Source organism: Bison bison, unplaced genomic scaffold (genome assembly GCF_000754665.1).
Source record: "Bison bison bison isolate TAMUID 2011002044 unplaced genomic scaffold, Bison_UMD1.0 scf7180017864479, whole genome shotgun sequence".
NCBI classification, from domain to species: domain Eukaryota; kingdom Metazoa; phylum Chordata; class Mammalia; order Artiodactyla; family Bovidae; genus Bison; species Bison bison.
The window spans coordinates 2877065-2901449 of NW_011495039.1; the positions used below are offsets into that span (position 1 = coordinate 2877065).

A 24385-nucleotide genomic window follows, 5' to 3' on the forward strand; every position below is an offset into this window, starting at 1 on the left:
GCCTGGTGGGCTGCCGTCTATGGGGTCGCACAGAGTCGGAAACGACTGAAGTGACTTAGCATAGCATAGAATTGGAAAAGACGGAGAAAGCAATGGCACCCCACTCCAGTACTCTTGCTTGGAAAATCCCATGGACCGAGGAGCCTGGTAGGCTGCAGTCCATGGGGTCGCTAAGAGTCAGACACGACTGAGCGACTTCACTTTCACCTTTCACTTTCATGTATTGGAGAAGGAAATGGCAACCCACTCCAGTGTTCTTGCCTGGAGAATCCCAGGGACGGGGGAGCCTGGTGGGCTGCCGTCTATGGGGTCTCACAGAGTCGGACAGGACTGAAGCAGCAGCAGCATTGGAAAAGACTCTGATGCTGGGAGGGATTAGGGGCAGGAGGAGAAGGGGACGTCAGAGGATGAGATGGCTGGATGGCATCACTGACTCGATGGACGTGAGTCTGAGCGAACTCCGGGAGTTGGTGATGGACAGGGAGGTCTGGCGTGCTGCAGTTCATGGGGTCACAGAGTTGAATACGACTGAGTTACTGAACTGAACTGAACTGAAGCATCCCCCCCAAAAAATCTTTTAACGAAACACATACACTATAAATCTAAGAATATCAATATAAAGTAAATTATGTAACATTAGCATGATGGAAATTAATGGCAAAGAACTTTCATTCCGCTGAATTAAAGAAGTTGCTGCTAGAAACTGGAAGGAAAGGAAAGAGAAGTCGCTCAGTCATGTCCAACTCTGCGACCCCGTGGACTGTAGCCTACCAGGCTCCTCCGTCCATGTGATTTTCCGGGCAAGAGTACTGGAGTGGGTTGCCATTGCCTTCTCCAGGGGATCTTCCCGACCCAGGTATGGAACCTGGGTCTCCCTCATTGCAGCAGACTCTTTACCCTCTAAGCCACCAGGGAAGCCCTCTAGTATCTGGGGTATACCATATTGGTTTAAAATATTTTTAATTAACATGCATACAGATTTGTGGACTATATTTACCCAGGCAATGTTCATAATTTCACAAATATCTGTACTTATTAGTACAGCTGTAAAAAATTTGTAAGCAATGTCTTCCAAAGAAAAATATTATTTCAAATTTTTTCTGGGATATTAGAAATATAGATGTTTCCAATTCCCCAGGTTCCTGTCAAACCAGCTATTATCAAATAATTTACTTGCTGATTCCTAAATCTTCTCTCATACTAGAATTTCCATAAATGTTTTTAAAAAATTTAGTTTTAAAAACATAAAATTCCATTCTCAGGAACCACTATCATTGGAACATCTTGAATAGTCATACCAACTATTTTTCAGTACAGGACATATACCAAACCTTCTGAAATTAAAATTTTGTCAGTTTATTTTCTGTTTTCACCCAATATTCTGATTTACATATGCCTTTGTCAAAGGTATATTAAAAAATGAAACAAACATTTTTGATGCAGAGATACATAGTAAGTTATTACAAGAAGATACTAGGTTATGTATAGTATAAGAACATCAGACACAAGAAGTATTGCTTCATTAATTCTCAAAATGTGGAACTATGTATCTATTAATAAGGCTGATATTATCTTTGTTTTAATAAATTATTTACCTTAAGATTAATTTCCTATTTATCATCTATTAGTAATTCTACTTTTCCCTACTCTGACCATTGCTAAAATCCAATGGGCCCCATAAGATTAACCTGAATGTAAAAGAATTTGAAGATCCAGATGAAACAGATGAATTCCACCATCCCAAAGCCCATTTATATATTCCCAAAATAATATGTAAAAATGTGCAACATATTTTTACACACTATCACATATTTCACACAGACTGCAAGAGCTCTTGGGAACTGACTTAAAAATCGGGGATCTTGAGTTAACTATAGCATAGTCTTGAATTTGAAAAACTGTTATTGCTGGTAACAAGAAGTGTAACAGGGGCTTCCCTGGTGGTTCAGTGGATAACAATCTGTCTTGCAGTGCAGGGGGTACCAGTTCAATTCCTGGTCCAGGAAGTCCCCCGTGCTGCAGGGCAACTAAGCTCAGCTGCCACAACTACAGAAGCTGTGCTCTAGAGCATGCGAGCTGCAACAAGGAAACCACTGCAGTGAGAAGCCCATGCACCGTAACTAGAGAGCAGCCCTCTCTGCAGCTAGAGAATGTCCACACAGCAACACAGACCCAGGGCAGCCAGTAAATAAATACTTGAAAAAGCAGAGAAGCAATGAACACTATGATCTTGCATCTCAAAAGTCTAACTATTCCATGTGCCATGCTGCTTTCCATACATAACGCTCTTTGAATCTAATTATACATTATACTATCTGAATGTGGTAGTTAATTCTTGTTTATTAAAGCTAAGTGTAAAAATCCAGTGTTGAATTTTTAAATTAACTATTACCGAAATTCAACCAAACTAGGGTAGTAAGCTCTAGATTCAAGGTCACTATCATATCACATTCTGATCTGAGGTTGGTATGTTATTCCCCAAACCACCAGTTTTAATTACCACTGGAGGCAGTGATATGAGAAAACATTGACAGGATTAGAAGGAAAAACTGTGACAAACTACTGCTATGTAAGGAAAACAAAAAGATGCTTGCTCCTTGGAAGAAAAGCTATGACAAACCTAGACAGTGTATTAAAATGCAGACACATCACTTTGCCAACAAAGGTCCATATAGTCAAAGCTACTGTTTTTCCAGGAGTCATGTACAGATGTGAGAATTGGACCATAAAGAAGGCTGAGCGTTGAAGAATTGATGCTTTCTAATTGTGCTGCTGGAGAAGACTCCAAGAGTCCCTTGGATAGCAAGGAGATCAAACCAGTCAATCCCAAAGGAAACCAACCCTGAATATTCACTGGAAGGACTGATGCTGAAGTTGAAGCTCCAATACTTTGGCCACCTGAGGCAAAAAGCCGATTCATTGGAAAACACCCTGATGCTAGGAAAAATTGAGGACAGGAGGAGAAGAAGGTGACAGAGAATCAGATGGCTAGGTGGCATCACTGCATCAGTGGACTTGAATTTGAGCAAACTCTGGGAGATAGTGAAGGGCAGGGGAGCCTGGTGTGCTGCATGCAGTCCATGGGGTCGCAGAGTCGGACACGACTGAGCGACTGAACGACAACATATATGGAGTGCTGTGGAGTGTTAGTCGCTCAGTTGTGTCCGACTCTTTGTGACCCACGCACTATAGCCTACCAGGCTCCTCTGTCCATGGGATTCTCCAGACAAGAATAATGGAGTGGACTGCCATTTCCTTCAACAGAGAATCTTCCCGATAGGGGGATCAAACCCGGGTCTACTGAATTGCAGGCAGATTCTTTAACGTCTGAGCCAACAGGGAAGCCCATGTCCAAAATATGCTTACACTTACGTGTATATAGAGTCAACCACCTTGATTATAATTGGCTCCTCCACTTACGGGTTTGTTTACCAATAAACTAGATCATCTTCATGAGGAGAAGTATAGAAATGGATGGAGTGTGATAAGAACCACAGCATGCAATCATGCTGGGGTGTTTCTTCCATTAGATAAAAAGAGATCAATAATTTTTAAACTAGATTGCACTTTAAATGGTGGGGAAAAGAGAGCAATTATGTATTAAATAATAAGGTAATACCTAAAATGAACTAGTATATTCATGGCAAGTATTATTATACAAGGAGCTACTGTTAAATTGCACAGAGTCATACATATTAGAAGGATCAGGCACTCAATAAATACTTAATTGTAGAAAATAGATGAATTTATAATCAAAATGTATAAGAGACCTCAACTGACTTACCACCATGTTACCCCATCTATGTAAATACTTACATTTTCTAAGCCCAGAAGCACAAGGAGTGGAATTGTTGTCATGCCTCCTTGAATCCATTCCTCCAGAGAGACTGTTCCATCATGATCATAGTCAATTTCTTCCATCATTTCATGGAGGATCTAGAATAGAGAAGATGAGGAAAAATTTGAAAATGAATCAATAAAATAAGTTTCATATGATACAACCAAGTATTACAATGAATTGATTATAATAAACTCTGTGTGTGTGTGCATGTGTGTAAGTTGCTTCAGGAGTGTGTGTGTAAGTTGCTTTGCGACCCTGTGGACTATATAGCTCTGCAGGCTCCCCTGTCCACGGGATTCTCCAGGAAACAATACTGGAGTGGGTAGTGATGAAACCCGGGTCTCCTGCCTTGCAGGCAGATTCTTTACCATCTGAGCCAGCAGGGAAGCCCAATAAACCGTGACTAGCAGCGAACTGCTTCCCAGGTGGTGCTACTCGTAAAGAAGCCACCCGCCAATGCAGGAGACACGGGTTCAATCCTGGGTTGGGAAGATCCCGAAGAAAATGGCAACCCACTCCAGTATTCTTGCCTGGAAAATTCCAAGTACAGAGAATCCTGGCAGGTTAAAAGTCCAGGGGGTTGCAAAGAGTTGGACATGACTCAGTATGCACACCCACATGTGCACGGGTACACACGCGCACACACACACACACACACACACAACAGCAGCTAACTGGGAAGTTGAGGTAACTATCTAGATAATTTGTTACAATGTTAATCCTGTCATTGAGAATAATAGTAGTTTTGCTATGATTTCTAGAACATGACTACTTATACTGACTAGCTTTTAGACATAATTGCTTAACTTTTTAATATTTTCTCACTGAATGGCAGAGCTTAAACAAAAAGGTACCTTTAATTTATGGATGAAAGTGATCTTTAATTGCTGTCTCTAGATTATTTTTTTATTCAAATATATGCCAGATAATGACTGAACAAATTAACTTCATGGCAAAGAGCTGAAATAATTCTTTGCTAAGTGGTATGGGGCAGGGGAATTAAGTCGCTTTTAATTGCCTATCAGAACTTAATAGAGCCAAGAAGTTAAACAATCAGACCATTTGGATTAGATTTCTTTTCTAAAGATGACTTGCATACAGTATCCCGAAGTGTTCTCCACAGTATGCGGAATACATTTACCTCTTGGCTGCATAGTGCTAATATGTGTTGTTAACTCCAAGGGTTGGTGTGAGAGTTAGATGTGCTAATATAGTCTAAGTATCCTTGAAGAGTATCTAGCATACATAGTAAGTTTAATATAGCTGTTGTTAGGGTTATATTATATGTTCAGTGGGTCAGTAATGTCCAACTTTGTGGCCTCATAGACTGTAGCCTACCAGGCTCTTCTGCCCATGAGACTCTTCAGGTAAGAATACTAGAGCATGTTTCCCTGTGTTTCTCCAGGGAATCTTCCCGATCCAGGGATCAAACCTACGTCTCTTGTGTCTCCTGCACTGGCAGGCAGAGCCTTTACCCTAGTGCCATCTGGGAAGCCCCAAGTTACATGAGCAGAAATTATATTACTGCTGCTGGAAAGGCGTAGTACCTCCTACCTAATGGCACCAAAGAGGAAAATGTGGAAGACTCCAGGGAAGGAAGTAACTCACCACCTTTATCTAATATGGAAGTTTTAATCCATTAAAAAAAAAAAAAAAAACAAGAAAGAAACACAGAGCGCATTAGAAGAAAAATTTGAAAAGGTGCAATGAATGGAATACTTGATATGTTTGTTGATAGAAGGATCATTTGCCTCAACATCGCTGAACCTGGTTGATTGGTGTTTTTCCTCAAGAAGTATTTTAAAATCAGATAATTTTCCTTCCTAGAAACAAATGTATCTATAGGTACTGGAGAGTCTTCTTGGGAAAAAATGATGCTGTAATAGTTTCATTACTCTCAAAATGAAGGACAAGGGAATTCATTTAAAATTGGGCATAAGGTCTGATTAAAAGGCCCTGCCTCTTGAAGGCACTCTCATGAACCAACAGAAATGAACAAACGGGACGAGAACTAAAACACAGAGCATTTGTTTCAGAGAACTGATCCATTCATTTCGTACTTAGTAAATCTAATGGGAGAGCCTGGATTAGTTTTTAAGAACTCTGTTCAAGGACATCTCATCTCCCCTACTAACTGCCATCAACATCAAATGTATCCTTCTCGTTATTTATCATGCCAACTTAAGAGTCAAACAATGTATATAAAAGCACACACACACTTGAAACCGGGAGAGCTGCTGAATCATCAGGCAGGATGAGGCAGTTATTATGACAGCAGCTACAGACATAGGCAAGGCTTTTATCTTGACACTCCATACTGCCCACTGAAAGGACAGACTTATTAGTATATGCCACAAATGACTAATACTGCTATTTAGCTTATTAATCGCATTTTCCAGTATGTATTTGTTCTAATTAGACCACACAGCCACCACTAGCCCTTCCACAGAGCATCTAGATCCCCATTTTCTCAAACCCCACCACCACCAAATACTTTTCTTGTGATGTAGTGGTGCTTCCGTCTGCTTAGAAAGCTGACTAAAAACATGGTTCTCTTCCCTTTATTACTCCAGTAAGCACAAGAGGCTTGATTAATAGATAAATTATATTCACAGGTATTAAGTATGATAGAGAAAGCTGTTTTACATAAACACAACCAACAAAGGCAGCAGAACTTACAAGAAGTCCTTTGATTTCAGTGCAAACAGTATCACAGTGAATCAAGAAATATTCTTCTAATTAAATATGTTACCATCCACTTTATTATTCCATATGCAAACTGAAATTTTGTTAATGATATCTGCCACTCATTATGTGTACAACATATGCATTTCCACTTTCAAAAAGGAAAAAGAAAAACCAGCTGAGTTAAAACTTGGAAAACCCTGATCCCAGTAAGAATGGTGCTGGCCCTGTACACAGCATTGCACTGATTTGGTTGCACTTTAACTGCACTAGTTTGCAATGCAAGGAAAATGTGATTTGAGCTCTCCTATCACATTATCATGCCATTACCATGGAGCTGACTGCATAAATGGGAATTTATGTGGTTAAATGGGCTCTTTGAATTCATATAAAATGTAAAACATTTAAATTAAATTGATTTGTATTTACTTAACTAATGTACAATTTGCTAAATTGAGTTGGTTTCAAGAGAAACTAAAATCAATAACATTCATTAACTCTCCCCCAAATATTACCTGTGACTGAAGTAAAAATTTCAAACCACTTTTGTTTTAATACACATTTGAATAATATTGGTAACTTGGATATAAATCTATGGAAACAAGAGGTTTTTATGCTCTTATAGGCACTGTTCGATACTGTTTCTTTAAACAACATGATTAATGTTTCCTAGCTCCATCTCTCACTAGCTAGAGAGTTTGGGAGCAAGTCACTAATACCATCCCTGGTGGCTCAGATGATAAAGCATCTGCCTACAATGCCGGAGACCTGGGTTCAATCCCTGGGTCAGGAAGATCTCCTTGAGAAGGAAACGGTAACCCACTCCAGTATTCTTGCCTGGAAAATCCCATGGACCGAGAAGCCTGGTAGGCTACACACCATGTGGTCTCCAAAGAGTTGGACACGACTGAGCAACTTCACTTTAACTAACATTTTGGAGTCTCCCTGCAATCCTGAGCATGTATCTGGAAGAAACTATGATTCAAAAAGATACATACACCCCAATATTTATTGCAGCACTTTTTACAACAGCCAAGACATGGAAGCAACCTAAATGTCCATTGAAGGAAAAGTGGATAAAATAAGACCTGTTACATAGACACAATGGATTGTTACTTAGCCACAAAAAATGATGTAATAATGTCATTTGCAGCAACAAGGATGGACCTAGATATTATCATGTAAAGCAAGTCAACCAGACAAAGACAAACACCATATGATGCCACTTACATGTGGAATCCAGAATATGATGCAAATGCACTTACCAACAAAACAGAAACAGACTCAGCCACAGGGAACAGACTTGTGCTTATAGGAAGGGGGTGGATGGGAAGGATGGACTGGGAGTTTGGGATTACCAAATAAAAACTATTATACACAGGATAGATAAACTACAAGGTCTTACTGGATAGCACAGGGAACTCTACTCAATCCTGTGATAAACCATAATGGAAAAGAATGTGTATATAAGTATAACTGAATCATTTTGCCATACAGTAGAATGTAACACAACATTGTAAATCAACTACACTGCAATAAAATAAATTAAAACAGAAACCTTTGGGGTCTCAATTTCCTCATGTGTAAAATGAGTCAAACAGTAGTATCTACCTCTTAGGGTTGTGAGCCTTAAATAACACAGATGGAAAGATAACAGTGCCCCGTGCACAGACAACCATCATTATCATCTTCATAATCACCTTCTTCTTCTTTCAGATCGACTACTCCAGCTATTCCCAAATAAGGGAAAACATGTAGATCCTAAAATACGTATCTATTTGACTTTTTCATGGCATGGTATGACCTTGGTAGTGTCATCAACAGCTTGTTTACTTACACTTATTTAAGACCATCAATTCAGATTAATTTCCGTGAGAAAGAAAAGCAAGATGTCACTGCTAAGAACTTCAGAAAACCACATACATTATTTTACACTCAGAATCCACTTTGACTACTGATTATAAATAGTAAGTTAAGAGTTATGAAAATATAAAATTAAATGCCAGTTACATACTAGGATGGCAAAAAAGATGAAAGAAGCAAGTGCCTTCTAGAAAGTAGCCAAGAGTTAAATCATCCCTATACCTACTGGATTCAGTTCAGTGACGTCCCATTCGAGGTACTCGGCCACGTGCATCATCTGACTGATGATATTTTCTAGTTCCTGGAGGAGGAGAGGAGAGGGAGAGAGACAGGATGAATACAAGGTCTTAGTAAGTTCTTCAACTTTGACTTACAGGAATTGATTTGTTCAGCGTGTAGCTCAAACACTGAAAGAGTGCAATGATTACTTTTATATAAAAAGTAAACATATGCATGCATGCTCAGTCATGTCCAACTCTTTGAGACCCCATGAACTACAGTCCTCCAGGCTCCTCTGTCCATGGGATTTCCCAGGCAAGAATACTAGAGTGGGCTGCCATTCCTCCTCGAGGGTATCTTCCTGACCCAGGAAGCTAACCAGCATCTCCTGTGTCTCCTGCATGGGCAGCAGGATTCTTTACCACTGTGCCAACTGTGAAGTCGACTATACTAAATATCTGCTCCTTCTGGACTTTGTCTAGAAAGCTTCACCAGGAGAGGGCACAATTATACAAAGAAAGATTTCCTTCCAGCAGAAGATTTTTAGGAAAAGTTTTGTTTGGAAAGCAGTATCTGATGAAAGTAGGAGCATGCATAATTTCACAAGCTTATCATTTTTTTTATTTGTTCTTTAACTGAAGGTTAATTGCTTTACAGAATTTTGTTGTTTTCTGTCAAACTTCAATAAGAATCAGCCACAGGTACACACACCCTTGTTCCCTCTGTTCCAAACTTCCCTCCAAATATCCTTACTCCACAGCTTGAAAACAGGTGTGGAAGGGTGGGAGGAAGCGTTTGAGGGTAACTCTGAGGTTTATTTTTATTCTGATATAATGAGAATGTATATTGACTATTTTAGCCATTTATTGGTATAATTTGCTCTGCTAGAGGTGTGTTCAGGTCAAGGTTTGGAGGCTAAGGCATGTAGAATTTATTTTATGAGGAGACAGAATTTTAGGTTGAATTTTCACATTCTTCTGCTCAATAACAACTTTGTGAAGAACTGATGGTTAATATAGATGCCTTGGCTAAATAACTTAAAATATATTTTCATACCGATTTATTTAATGTTTTAATTCTTCTGTATCTTTAGAACAGACTAAATGTAGTTTGTGAATGTTAATAACTTAAAGTCAGTAAGTGATATAATTAGAAGTAGTGTTTTATAGTATGATAATTTAAAGTATAAGAAGTATAAAAGAAGAAAGCTGAAAAGCATATTAATAAAATATACTCAAATCTCTAATCTAATATATATGGTTAATAAAAATGAAGAAGAAAATATGGTTAAAGAGGTTCTCTTGATAGAAGGATTTGTGCATCCCTCTGAGAAACTGAAAAATATAACTCTAATCATAAAAGTATTATTTTTATAACATAGGCTGTTTCAGAAACAACGCAAATACAAATGTGTTTATTTACTACAGATAAGAAAAAATTTCAAACACATTTGACCAGGATCAAGTGTAGTATCAGGACTTTGCTGTAGCTCAGATGGTAAAGAATCTGCCTGCAACACAGGGGACCCAGGTTCGATCCCTGGGTTGGGAAGATCCTCTGGAGAAGGGAATGGTAACCCACTCCAGTATTCTTGCCTGGAGAAACCATGGACAGCGGAGCCTGGCAGGCTACAGTCGGTGGGGTGGCAAAGAATGAGACATGACTGAGCAATTAACATTACTATTTTGGAATTAGAGGCTAGAATTTATGTATGTGTGTGAATCCATGGGGTCGTAGAGTCGGACACGACTGAGCAACTTCTGTGTGTGTGTGTGTGTGTGTGTGTGTGTGTGTGTGTAACTAATCTTCCAGGTACTTTATCTTGGCATATATACACCTTCCTACTTCTGACAATCCCCTCATTGGGCTTCCCTGGTGGCTCAGTGGTTAAGAATCCGCCTGCCAATGAAAGAGATGCAGGAGACGCAGGTTCCATTCCTGGGTCAGGAAGATCCCCTGGAAAAGGGAATGACAACCCACTCCAGTATTCTTGCTTGGGAAATCCCATGCTCAGAGGAGCCTGGTGCGCTACACTCTTTGAGGTTGCAAAAGAAGTGTGCACGATTTAGTGACTAAACAACAATGATTTGGGACCACTGAAGTCTCTGGATATGTTTTGAGAAATTGAAACTATTTTGGGTGTGCTATTGTATGGGCATGTGATATCAGATAAGTCATTTAACCCCTCAAAGATTCAGTAAAAATGGATATGCTAATAGTACCTAGTTAATAGAGTTGCTACAAAGATTAAATACATTATATAAAATACATTGATCTTATCTGAGACAAGTAATCAATAACATTAACTAGTATTATTAGACATACTGGTCATTTCTCAAAGTATTAATTTTATTCTGCTGTATTTCCAATATATGAACAGCTAAGCCTTTAAATTTCTAAGAAAATGACATTGGAATTGCAGTTCCAACCTGGTGGTGAAGAAAATCTCCTGGGGCAGAAAATTGTGTGGCCAAAAACCATAGAGCTTTATTTACAAAAAAAGACTAATTCAGTCATAAGCACACATTTATCCTCAGCTTGTTGTATAATATTCAGAATATAATTATAAATATTGTTAGTAATTTACTATATGTTAACCAAAAAATGTCCAGAGACCAAAAGAAGCATTTGACTGGATTTTCAAATTAGTTGCCAACCCATGGCTAAAAGTCTAGTAAAGACACATTCTTTAATTAAAAAGAAAATTATTTAAATAAATTAATTTTTTAAAATAAAGTAATAGAACTATTAAAAAAGAAAAAATAAAACAAATCTGATTTTAAAATAAATTTACATTGGTATAATCAGAAGTGTTACAATAAGCATATTGACATATATAGAAGAAATCTAAATGACTAGCCATGAAATGCCCCCAGAAAATGAGCGAATGTATCATGCAGCTTAATATTCCTAAGTGGAAAACTGAACACTACTAGGCACTAAAGATAACAGTATTTGAAAAATTAGAAATACCCTAGCATAAGAAATCGCACAATCACAGCATCAACTCAGATTTCTAAATGAGCAATTGTATATTTTTATCTCTCTGTGGAGAAGCTAATGTACCATTATCCTACTCAGTGTTACATTAATGTATGTCCAACTTCATTGCTCTGCTTGTAAAAATCTGTTTGAGTTCTGCCATTGGGAAGTACATCAGATGATGAGAAAAACTCGTTGTCAGAAGTGTTTATTTTAATCAGTATTCAGTATATTGAAACATTTGTTTTTATAGGTACCTATGTACTTCAAAATTTCCATAATCTGACACTTATTCTTTCAGTAATATTCTTATATTTTCTTCATACAATAGGACATGATATAATATACAAAATGTTAGGCAGAAAATATATCTGAAATACATATATACATTCATCTGTTAAACAGATATATTTATAAGGTTCTGATTTGAGAACTAAGAAGCTAACTACTCCTTGAAAGCTGTGAATGATATGCCTATATTATGAATAAAATAAATATTTATTGCTTTCTATGAGATTATATTTTCTTCTATTTCTTTTTATAACTAAAACTATAGATAGAGTGTAAAATGGGATAAGGTGTTTTTCAAAGGGAAGTTTACCAAAGCAATTTTAAAGATAATGGCCTATTTTATCAACATATGAGACTAAGCACCCCACTCCAGTACTCTTGCCTGGAAAATCCCATGGATGGAGGGGCCTGGTGGGCTGCAGTCCATGGGGTCACTAGGAGTCAGACACGACTGAGCGACTTCATTTTCACTTTTCACTTTCATGCATTGGAGAAGGAAATGGCAACCCACTCCAGTGTTCTTGCCTGGAGAATTCCCGGGACGGGGGAGCCTGGTGGGCTGCCGTCTATGGGGTCCCAAAGAGTCGGACACGACTGAAGTGACTTAGCAGCAGCATGAGACTAAGAGTACTTTTAAAATGTGTGTGGGTGCTATGCATTGTCATGTCTAACTCTCTGCGACCCCGTGGACTGTAGCCCGCCAGGCTCCTATGTTCATGGGGTTCTCCAGGCAAGAATACTGGAGTGGGTTGTCATGCTTTCCTCCGGGGATCTTCCCCACCCAGGGATCAAACCTGTGTCTCCTTCTTTGGCAGAAAGATTCATTACCACTGCACCACCTGAGAAGCCTCTTTAAAAAGTGGGAAAATAATAAAATGACTGAATTGACTTTATAACTCTTTTAAATTCTACCTGTGTTCTTGACATTTTCCTAAGTGTCAAATCTCATTGATATATATAGAGATATCTTTTTAAAGCATTGCCCTCATCTTTCTCTTACACTTTATTCAGACAGGGCTGGGGTCTTTTTTATCTTTCTTTGTATAAAAAGTCACTTTTCTGTAGTAAACTTATTTAATAGAACAACTATAATCCTAATAGTTTCCTCTGATCACTTGCTTTCAAAAAGTCAGATGATAAAAATGTTGTATCAGTGCATGGAAATTATATTGTGTCTTCTGTGGTAATAGCTATAAATTTATTCATTGCACTTTTCAGAACAAACTACTCTTAAATTTTCACAGAAAATTTGAAGAAAAAAATTACCGAGCTGTCCAGGAAGCCATTTCCATCTGTGTCATAGAGGCGAAACATAACTAGAAATAAAAGAGGTGTTGAAAAGAAGATTAGAGGTGAGTAAGATCAATGCTGGAATAAGGCATACTCTTGAAAATTTATTTTCTGTCAGAAATAAATACTACTAAATCCCTCCCCACCTTCAAGTAACTAATTTATGGGATCATTTAAGCTTTCAACGTGAATTAATTATTAATCATTAATAAAAGTACTGGATATCAGATATAAGTTCTACTGATTTTTGTTATTCAGCTAGAAATCATGACAAACTGCTATTGTTTGCTCAATTTTTTTTACAAGATCATTAAATGGAAATTCAAAAATAACAGAAGAGAAGGAGTTTAGACATTCAGAGTCTGGATATTAAAGAACAGTGTGGATAAGAAGAAATAACTGATTGAGAGGTTTGGAGATCAATTATAATCTGAAAACTGCCATCCACCGTTATGTGAGCTCAAACACTGCTTTCTTATCTATACTATGAGAATCCTCACCATGTCCTAAGACACATATTTGTTGTAAAAGTTAAGCAAGATGACACACACAAACATGTATCAAAAGCTATAGGTCATGGCACACAGATAAGCCATTGATCTGACTGATCATTAGACAGCATGTGAAAGGAAAACTTAGTGTAAAATAAGGGAATTTTTCTGATAGAAGATGCAGAAACAAAACTATGTTATTGTCATGGGTATAATGATATATTTGTTTAAATCTGAGGGTTAGTTTCATGGGGTAACCAATTTTTGAACTAATCAAACATGAAAATGATGCTGTTGGCTCCACCACAGAGAGCTCAGGAAAGCAGCATGGCAGAGGTCCATGGCTGGCCTAAGGACCCCTTGAAGAACTCACACACCATGAGGAGACTACAGAAAAGGCTGCAGGTGCTGGGCTGAGATAAACAGAGAAGAATGCCACAGCTGTAAAAATAGAGGAATGGAAATGAGGGTTGTGTTGGGTTTGTATAATTTCCTGAAGAGTCTTGATGTCTGAGGCTTATAACATGAACTAAAGACAGTGACAACTAGGAGACATAGTTATGAAATGACTTTAATCTGTAACTCATTATTTTTCATGTTTAAAAATGAGTATTATTTTTAAAAAATTCTAAGATATTTATAAGATGCAAAACTAGCCTGCTGTTGTTCAGTTGTTAAATCATGTCCGACTCTTTGTGACAGCAGGAACTACAAGACTTTAGACTTACCTGTCCTTCACTATCTGCTGGAGTTTACTCAAACTCATGTCCATTGAGTCAGTGATGAAAACTAGCCTGCATATCATTAAAAGAAAAAAAAATGCTACCAACCTAGCTATGATGTTCTATTTATTATAAAATGGAAACAGACTTTAAAGATGTTGAAAAGTAAGGGGAAAATGTATACCTATTGAATTAAAGGATACAATGTTAGGGCTTGCTTAATGACATAAATATCTTGCAAACCATGATAATTGTTCTTATGTACTAAATAATAAAATTCAGGAAGAAAAAAAGAACTTATCACAACAAAGACCATGCATTTCAAGATTTTCTAGTATACTACAAAGCTACAGTCATCCAGATAGTATGGTACTGACACAAAGACAGAAATAGAGATCAATGGAACAAAACAGAAAGCCCAGAGATAAATCCATGCACTTATGGATACCTTATCTTTGACAAAGGAGGCAAGAATATACGATGGAGAAAAGACAATCTCTTTAACAAGTGCTGCTGGGAAAACTGGTCAACCACTTGTAAAGAATGAAACTAGAACATTTTCTAACACCATACACAAAAATAAACTCAAAATGGATTAAAGATCTAAATGTAAGACCAGAAACTATCATATTCCTAGAGGAAAACATAGGCGAAACACACTCTGATGTAAATCATAGCAGGATCCTTTATTGACCCACCTCCCAGAGTAATGGAAATAAAAACAAAAATAAACAAATGGGACCTAATTAAGCTTTTGCACAATGAAGGAAACTATAAGCAAAGTGAAAAGACAGCCTTCAGAATGGGAGAAAATAATAGTAAATGAAGCAACTGACAAAGAATTAATCTCAAAAATATACAAGCAACTCCTGTAGCTCAATTCCAGAAAAATAAATGACCCAATCAAAAAATGGGCCAAAGAACTAAACAGACATTTCTCCAAAGAAGACATACAGGTGGTTAACAAACATATGAAAAGATGCTCAACATCACTGTCAGAGAAATACAAATCAAAACCACAATGAGGTACTATCTCACCCCAGTCAGAATGGCTGCTATCCAAAAGTCTACAAGCAATAAATGCTGGAGAGGGTGTGGAGAAAAGGGAATCCTCTTACACTGTTGGTGGGATTGCAAACTAGTACAGCCCCTATGGAGAACAGTGTGGAGATTCCTTAAAAAACTGGAAATAGAACTGCCTTATGACCCAGCAATCCCACTGCTAGGTATACACACCGAGGAAACCAGAATTGAAAGAGATACCCGTACCCCAATGTTCATTGCAGCACTGTTTATAATAGCCAGGACATGGAAGCAATCTGGATGTCCATCGGCAGACAAATGGATAAGAAAGCTGTGGTACATATACACAATGGAATATTACTCAGCTATTAAAAGAGTGTATTTGAATCAGTTCTAATGAGTTGGATGAAACTGGAGCCTATTATACAGAGTGAAGTAAGTCAGAAAGAAAAACACCAGTACAGTATGAACGTGAAAGTGAAGTCGCTCAGTCGTGTCCAACGCTTTTTGACCCCGTGGGCTATAGTCTACCAGGCTCCTCTGTCCATGGGATTTTCCAGGCAATAGTACTGGAGTGGGGTGCCATTTCCTTCTCCAGGTGATCTTCCCAACCCAGGGATTGAACCTGGGTCTCCCGCATTGTAGACAGACGCTTTACCATCTGAGCCACCAGGAAGTCCCTAGTACAGTATATTAATGCATATATATGGAATCTAGAAAGATGGTAACGATGACCCTATATGCAAGACAGCAATAGAGACACAGATGTAAAGAACAAACTTTTGGACTCTGTGGGAGAAGGCGAGGGTGGGATGATTTGAGAGAATAGCATTGAAACATGTATATTATATGTGAAATATATATATTATATGTGAACCAGTCCAGGTTTGATGCATGAGACAGGGTGCTCAGGGCTGGTGCACTGGGATGACCCTGAGGGATGGGATGGGGAAGGAGGTGGGAGGGGGGTTCAGAATGGGGAACACATGTACACCCATGGCTGATTCATGTGAATGTATGGCAAAACCCACCACAATATTGTAAAGTAATTAGCCTCCAATTAAAATAAATTTTATAAAAAACAAACAAAACAAAAAAGATTTTCTAGTATAGCATAAAATGATAAAAATATCTTTTTAAGTGGCAAGAATTCTTGCACCACTCAAAGAAGGGGTTAAATGCCAGGAACAAGGCAAGGACTTCCCAAAAGCCTAACTATATTTTAGAATGAGGGACAGCTGTGACTCTGTTAATCTTTATTGGCATAAGGATTAATTAATGCCAAACAATTTCATACTGCTCTGCTAGGTGGAAAACCTATGCCTACTGGTAAGTTTTCATGGAAATACGAACTCAAAGACACACACACACGTGGTGTGAATTTGTGGGTATCTGCCATTCATTTTGGGCAGCATCTGAAACTTCTTCCTAGATTCTAAAAGCCAGACTTATAAAGCACCATAACAGATGAAAAGTTAGATACCTTTTCTTCACTAGCCTGACTTGAAAATAGAGTTTGCACAAGAGGCAGCCTCTACCTATCCGAAGTACAAGCCTAGAAGATTAATCAGATGGTAGTGACCCAAGAGAAAAAGGACCTTTTCATAATCCATGGTGATGACAGGCAGCAGCAGTAATCATTGAAGAGAAGAGTGTGTGGCAGCGGGGCTAACACTGAAAGGTGCTGTCACAGAGAAGCAGCAAGCAGTTGGCATACATATAAGAAAATAATTATTAAAACTATCTTTAATTACAAATAATGCATTTGTATGTTTACAAAATGCTATTGAATCATCACAAAGAATTGGAACTTATATATAAAAATACATATTTCATATATATAAGAACTTACATATGTATTAGAACTTACATAACAAATATGTTATATACATATATATGAAAGTGAAAGTGTTAGTTGCTCAGTCATGTCTGACTCTGCAAACCCATGGATTGTAGCCCACCAGGCTCCTCTGTCCATGGAATTCTCCAGGCAAGAATACTGGATTGGGTTGCCATTCCCTTCTCCAGAGGATCTTCCCAGGGATCTAACCTGGGTCTCCTGCTCTTACCATCTGAGCTACTAGGGAAACCCCATCATATATATATATATATAGAGAGAGAGAGAGCAATGTCTTACATTAAAACATATATATCATATTTATTACACCTATATTAGAACTTATATAACTAATATAACTATGTTAAGTATTACATCTTATATAACATAGGTTATATATTATATTAGAAATTATAATGTATAAATACTGATATATACGTTTACATATAAATATATATATGTATACATATTCAGTGATGTGGTAAGATAAAAAGGCAATTGCAGTTTTATTACTTACAAAGAACAATTAGAAATTGAAACATAAAATATACCTTTTACAATAATATCCAAAAACCTAAATACATAAGAAAAATTTATCGCATTGGACAAGACCTTTGTGCAAAATGTATAAAACCACCAAGAAAAACTATATAAAACCTATAAAGATATACTATGTTAATGAATTGAAACATTTAATATTAAAATGTAAATTCTTCACAGATTGTTCCATATAAGGGAGACAATCTCAACAAAAATAACAGCAGCTTTGTTTTAAATAATCACATGACTGATGACTCAGCAGATAAGTATCTTCTGGCAATGCAGAAGACACAGGAGACTTGGGTTCAATCCCTGGGCCTGGAAGATCCCATCAAGGAGGAAATGGCAATGCCTGGGAAAGCCCATGGATAGAGGAGCCTGGTGAGCTACAGTCCAAAGGGTTTCAAAAAGTTGGACATGACTGAGCGACTAAGCACACAAATATAAAAATTAAAAAAATAAACTTGGAATATCCAAACTTTGAAAAGAAAAAAACAAATCTGAAGGATTTACATTACCTAACTTCAAGAGTTGATAAAAATCCAAGGAATCAGGACAGTGGCATCCTGACTATGCAAATAAAATAACAGGAGCTATAGGCGACAGAGATCCATACATGTACGGTCAACAAAGGCCAAAACAACTCAATGAGATAAGAAAAGTCTTTACAAAAAATGATGATGGAACAGCTGGATGGATATTCATGCTAAAAAATTACCATGACCCGTACTTCACACCAAGTATGAACATTAGCTCAAACTGAATTACATTAAGGCAGAGCTTTGAAGATTCTAGAAGAAAATATAAGACAACATCCTCATAAATCAACGTAAGCTAATATGAACCATCAAAGACTGTATTTTTCAGTAGATAAATTAAAATTCATCAAAATTAGAACTTCCGTTCATCAAAAAAAAAGACTATTAATAAAATAAGTCAGCTGCAGATTTGAAAAAATATTTTCAGAACACACATCTATATAGCAAAGGACTTGTTTCTAGAATATTATGAACAGATCATATAACTCAGTAATAAAAAAAACAATGCATTTAAGAAAGAGGCAAAAAAGTCAAGCAGATACTTCAGAAAAGGAAGATGTATGAGTAGTTGATCATAACAAAGTACTCAAAGTTATCCATTATAAAGAAACTGGAAATTTACACCACACTTAGAAGCATAATACACTTGCTAGAAAGAGTCCAGAATTCAAGTTTTTCCCCCAAGATCTGCCTACCAAAGCTCCTTACCTTTTCAGCCTCTCAGCCATCTAAGAAACTATAGTTTAAAAATATTGGCAAAAACCTGGCTCCCCACTCCCACGAAATTTACCCACAAGTTGGACAATGTTGTCTTGATAAGTTTCCTAAAATTTACAAACAATTTTTTTATATATATATATAGAGTTTAAATGTTCTAGTTGTTTTGAGCAGGAAAGTTGATCTGAAAACACTTTGTTGCAGAAAAGAAGCCAATTCTGACTCCATGTTGGCACTGTTTCTTTGACTTGCTTTTAGTTGCTTTTGTTATTATTATCATACGGAATGGCCTGCCTCAGAGAATCCTGTCCCTCTACCTGACTGTTGAACCACCTTTGTTCAGAACTAGATCCACCTGTAATTGGCAGGAAGGAAGAAATTAACACATCCCCTGCCAGAGGCTTTCCATTCTAGATGTTTGCAAGATTAATAGCCGTTTTACTCTGCTTCCTCACCTCCTCTCCATTTCTGATCTATGAAAGAACCTGGCCTCCAGACCCTGATAAGATAGTTTATTTTAAGGCAGTAGCCTGCCATCTTCTCAGTCACCTGGCTTTCCAAATAAAGTCGTTTTCCTTGCCTCAACACCTCCTCTCTCAGATCCACAGAAACAATTTTACTACTGAATGAAATAGAAGCCCTAGTATATTTTTAGTGTTGATTTCTAAACACATTAACAGCAGTTAACGGCTGTCTACAAATTCAAATTCATCAGGGAAGAAAGCTGGAGAATTTCAAGTTTTAATTATTATAGCAATAATAAAAGTAACATACATGTATTGAGCACTAAGTATCCAATAGTCCAAATCTCATCAAGTATAAATCAAAGACAAACATTTTCTTTGATCCTGGATTAGATATAGGAATTCTAAAACTTCTATTTTCAAAAGTAAGTCTACTTTCCTAATTTAAAATTGTAGTGGTGTTGTGCAAAATATGAAATATTAAACATGTGTATTTATGCTATCTTTCTATTGAAAGTCCACCAGCAACAGTTAGGGATGAAACGGGCATAAACCCACAAGTACAAAGGAAACGTGAGGGGAAATAAGAATCATAAAATTTTAGAAGCTGGAAAACACATGGGGACTGACTGAGAAACCTAAGGAATATAAACTTAAGCTGGCGGTGAAGAGGAGGCACAGATTCACACAGAAAGGGAAACTAACTTTTTCATGAAGATAAATTAGTCCTTTAAGTTCAACCCCTAACACCTTGGACCTGAGGGTATGCCAACCCCCTAATTTATAGGATACTGGATCTCTGACCTTTACAGCAGTCAAACCACAGGGGCTCTGAGCTCCGGGTAGTCAGGTATTCTGATGGTAGGTGTATCATACCAAACAGACTGTAATCACATGAAGGTGTATACACTGAACACTGAGAAAAGTGAACTCCCTCTTCCTCACCTCTCATGAGTCAGGCTTAAACCTCACCCACCCACTCACCTACCCACAAGCACCAAGCAGTTGTTTCAAATCAAGGCAAAGTATTTTGGAAGAAACCAGAAAGCAGGAAAGGAGGAAGGGGAATCTTATAACTAAGAGGAAAGTTTCAAGCTATGAAATAATAATAAAGGTAAATAAGGATGGTGTTGAGAACAAAATGGAGTCTCTGTGAAGTGCAAACTATGCTAGAAAGAGTAAAAAAAAAAAAGTCATCATAGATGTAGAAGATGTGCTCAGTCATGTCCAACTCTTTGGGACCCAGTGGACTGTAGATGGCCAGGCTCCTCTGTCCAAGGGATTTCCCAGGTAAGAATATAGAGTGGGTTGTTGTTTCCTCCTCCAGGGGGTCTTTCTCAAACCCCTGTCTCTTGTGTCTCATCTCCTGCACTGGTAGGCTGATTCTTTACCACTGTGCCACCTTGGAAGCCTGTAGTAGATGTCTCAGATGTCAAATAAAAGACAAAAGAGAACAAGTTGTAAATTTAACAATATTATAATTCAAAGTTCTGTATTGGAACTCTAATGTCTAAAAATAGTGATTTCAAAGACTGAGCAATTAAGATAAAAGGGGAAGGTAACTAACAATGAAAAGATGAGGGAATGGATGAAGAGCACAAGTTTCTAAACCAGAATTTAGGGTGGAAGATTTGAAAATTAATTAGTTATATAGGAATAGAGAAACTAATCAAATAAAGAAAATAGGACAGTTATTAACATCATGGAAGATAAAAATTATTTGGCGTGGTAAGCCTATAGAAACTTTCTGTTCTAAAATATGTCTGAATAATATTGATAAAATTAATATCTATCCTCAAACATTATAATAAGCCTATTTTTGTTAGAATTTAAAAATATAATTAGACTCCAAGGTCAAGTGAATTATTGAACCAATAGATTTTATTTTTAAAGCCAATGGGACATAGATTTTTAGGTGCAAAATTAATTTAAGCTCAATATTAAAATTATTCTGTCAACATGATAGCTTCCAAAGATGGGTACCTGTTACGAAATCACAAACTCATTTAAACCACTTTTTTTCTATTTTTATCCTCATGCAGTTACACTTTATATAGAAACAATTATGTGCCCACACATGAATTTGGTTAAAAGATCAAAGGAAAGGCACATTATGTAATATGAGAATAATTCTATCTAGAATTAATCTGTTTTCCAAAAGATTTGCAGGTTTTTAATTTATCTTTGCATTGAATATGTCTTTGTTTTTTGCATAATGTTATTGATATGAAAATATTATTATGGAAATTGTTTTTAAAGATTACAGTCTATATTTTAAAAGATGTTTAAGCCGGAATTTCTTTAACTCATAATTTTTTATTGTTTTATATATTTCAAGACCTACTTAATAAACCATAAGGGCAGTGGCAAAAATAATACTTAGAGCTTTGGTATCTAAGGTAATGGTATTATACTTTTTCCTATTTTCTACAATAGAAACAATAATCTAAAAAAGGAAAGGCAGCTTTGCAAAATAAAAAGAGCATCAAGTCAGAGGGGCTTCCTTGATGGCTCACAGTAAAAAATCTGCCTGCAATGCAGGACACTTGGGTTGTTCCCCTGGAGAAGGAAATGGCAACCCAATCCAGTATTTTTGACGGGGAAATCCCATGGACTGAGGAGATGGGTGGACTACAGTCCATGGCGTTTCAGAGTTGGACATGAAAATGACTAACAGACACACAGCAGGTCAGAAATCATGCATTTTAGCCACAGCCAGCTAAAATCGTGGCATAAATAATAATCAACCTCTCTGGGCTTTAGATTTTTCATTGACAATACAGGAAGGTTAACTAGATGATATCTAAGGTCTTTTCAATGTTAATTTTCAGTAGTCCTTAAATTGATACTAGACATAGCAATAACTTTAACGTACAGGGTAGTTCTCATTATATGTCTGTCAATTACTTATTTTCTGGATATTTTTGTGCTGATTTCTTTTCAATAACTGTAAGTTAACTTAGAACTTATTCTAGCTAAGTCATCAATAACTTGAAAAACACTAATTCAAAAGTGAATGGCAAGTATTTAAAATAAAAAGTGTAAAATTAATATTATTTGATAACTTCAAACAGTTCAGTTCTGTTGCACAGTCGAGTCTGGCTCTTTGCAACCCCAGGGACTGCAGCACACCAGGCTTCCCTGTCCATCACCAACTCCTGGAGCTTGCTAAAACTCATGGCCATTAAGTTGGTGATGCCATCCAACCATCTCATCCTCTGTCGTCCCCTTCTCCCCCACCTTTGATCTTTCCCAGCATCAGGGTCTTTTTTTTTTTTTTAAGTAAATATTTTTTTTTAATTTTTATTTTATTTTTAAACTTAACATAATTGTATTAGTTTTGCCAAATATCAAAATGAATCCGCCACAGGCATACATGTGTTCCCCATCCTGAACCCTCCTCCCTCCTCCCTCCCCATACCATCCCTCTGGGTCGTCCCAGTGCACTAGCCCCAAGCATCCAGTATTGTGCATTGAACCTGGACTGGCAACTCGTTTCTTACATGATATTTTACATGTTTCAATGTCATTCTCCCAAATCTTCCCGCCCTCTCCCTCTCCCACAGAGTCCATAAGACTGTTCTATACATCAGTGTCTCTTTTGCTGTCTCGTACACCGGGTTATTGTTACCATCTTTCTAAATTCCATATATATGCGTTAGTATACTGTATTTATGTTTTTCCTTCTGGCTTACTTCACTCTGTATAATAGGCTCCAGTTTCATCCACCTCATTAGAACTGATTCAAATGTATTCTTTTTAATGGCTGAGTAATACTCCATTGTGTATATGTACCATAGCTTTCTTATGCATTCATCTGCTCATGGACATCTAGGTTGCTTCCATGTCCTGGCTATTATAAACAGTGCTGCGATGAACATTGGGTTACACGTGTCTCTTTCCCTTCTGGTTTCCTCAGTGTGTATGCCCAGCAGTGGGATTGCTGGATCATAAGGCAGTTCTATTTCCAGTTTTTTAAGGAATCTCCACACTGTTCTCCATAGGGGCTGTACTAGTTTGCATTCCCACCAACAGTGTAAGAGGGTTCCCTTTTCTCCACACCCTCTCCAGCATTTATTATTTGTAGACTTTTGGATTGCAGCCATTCTGACTGGTGTGAAATGGTACCTCATAGTGGTTTTGATTTGCATTTCTCTGATAATGAGTGATGTTGAGCATCTTTTCATGTGTTTGTTAGCCATCTGTATGCCTTCTTTGGAGAAATGTCTATTTAGTTCTTTGGCCCATTTTTTGATTGGGTCGTTTATTTTTCTGGAGTTGAGCTGTAGGAGTTGCTTGTATATTTTTGAGATTAGTTGTTTGTCAGTTGCTTCATTTGCCATTTGCCCACTCTCTCCACTATTGATTCACTTCATCTCATTTGGGTCACCTCTAACTCCCTCCTCCCTCTTCTCTTCTCCATGTAACCCTGTGAAACTCTCTGAGTGACCCTCACCGTAGAGAAACTTTTCATATTTAATGTAGATGTTTTATCAATGGTGCTGTATAGAAGGAGAAGTTTTGAAACTACTGTAAAAATAAGACCGATAACCAGAAGCAGGAGACTTAAGTCCAAACCCTGACTCCAGGGAACTCCTGACTCCAAGGAACATTAATTGACAGGAGCTCATCAAACGCCTCCATACCAACACTGAAACCAAGCACCACACAAGGGCCAATAAGTGCCAGGGCAAGACATACCAAGCAAATTCTCCAGCAACAAAGGAACACAGCCCTGAGCTTCAAGATACAGGCTGCCCAAAGTCACCCCAAAACTATAGACATCTCATAACTCATTACTGGACGTTTCATTGCACTCCAGAGAGAAGAAATCAGGGTCTTTTCCAGTGAGTCAGTTCTTTGCATCAGGTGGTAAAATAT

General features: G+C 37.5%; 1 protein-coding gene across 1 annotated transcript in view; it reads right to left on the bottom strand.

Moving 5' to 3' along the window:
- The window catches only part of DGKB (diacylglycerol kinase, beta 90kDa), an 873198-nt gene that overhangs the window by 608187 nt on the left and 240626 nt on the right, over window positions 1-24385 (bottom strand). Inside the window, exons 6-8 of the mRNA XM_010862153.1 lie at window positions 13148-13197; window positions 8616-8690; window positions 3817-3936 (exon numbers count right to left, since the gene is read on the bottom strand). Of these exons, the coding sequence (XP_010860455.1) occupies window positions 3817-3936; window positions 8616-8690; window positions 13148-13197 (245 nt within the window). The remainder of the gene's footprint in view (window positions 1-3816; window positions 3937-8615; window positions 8691-13147; window positions 13198-24385) is intronic.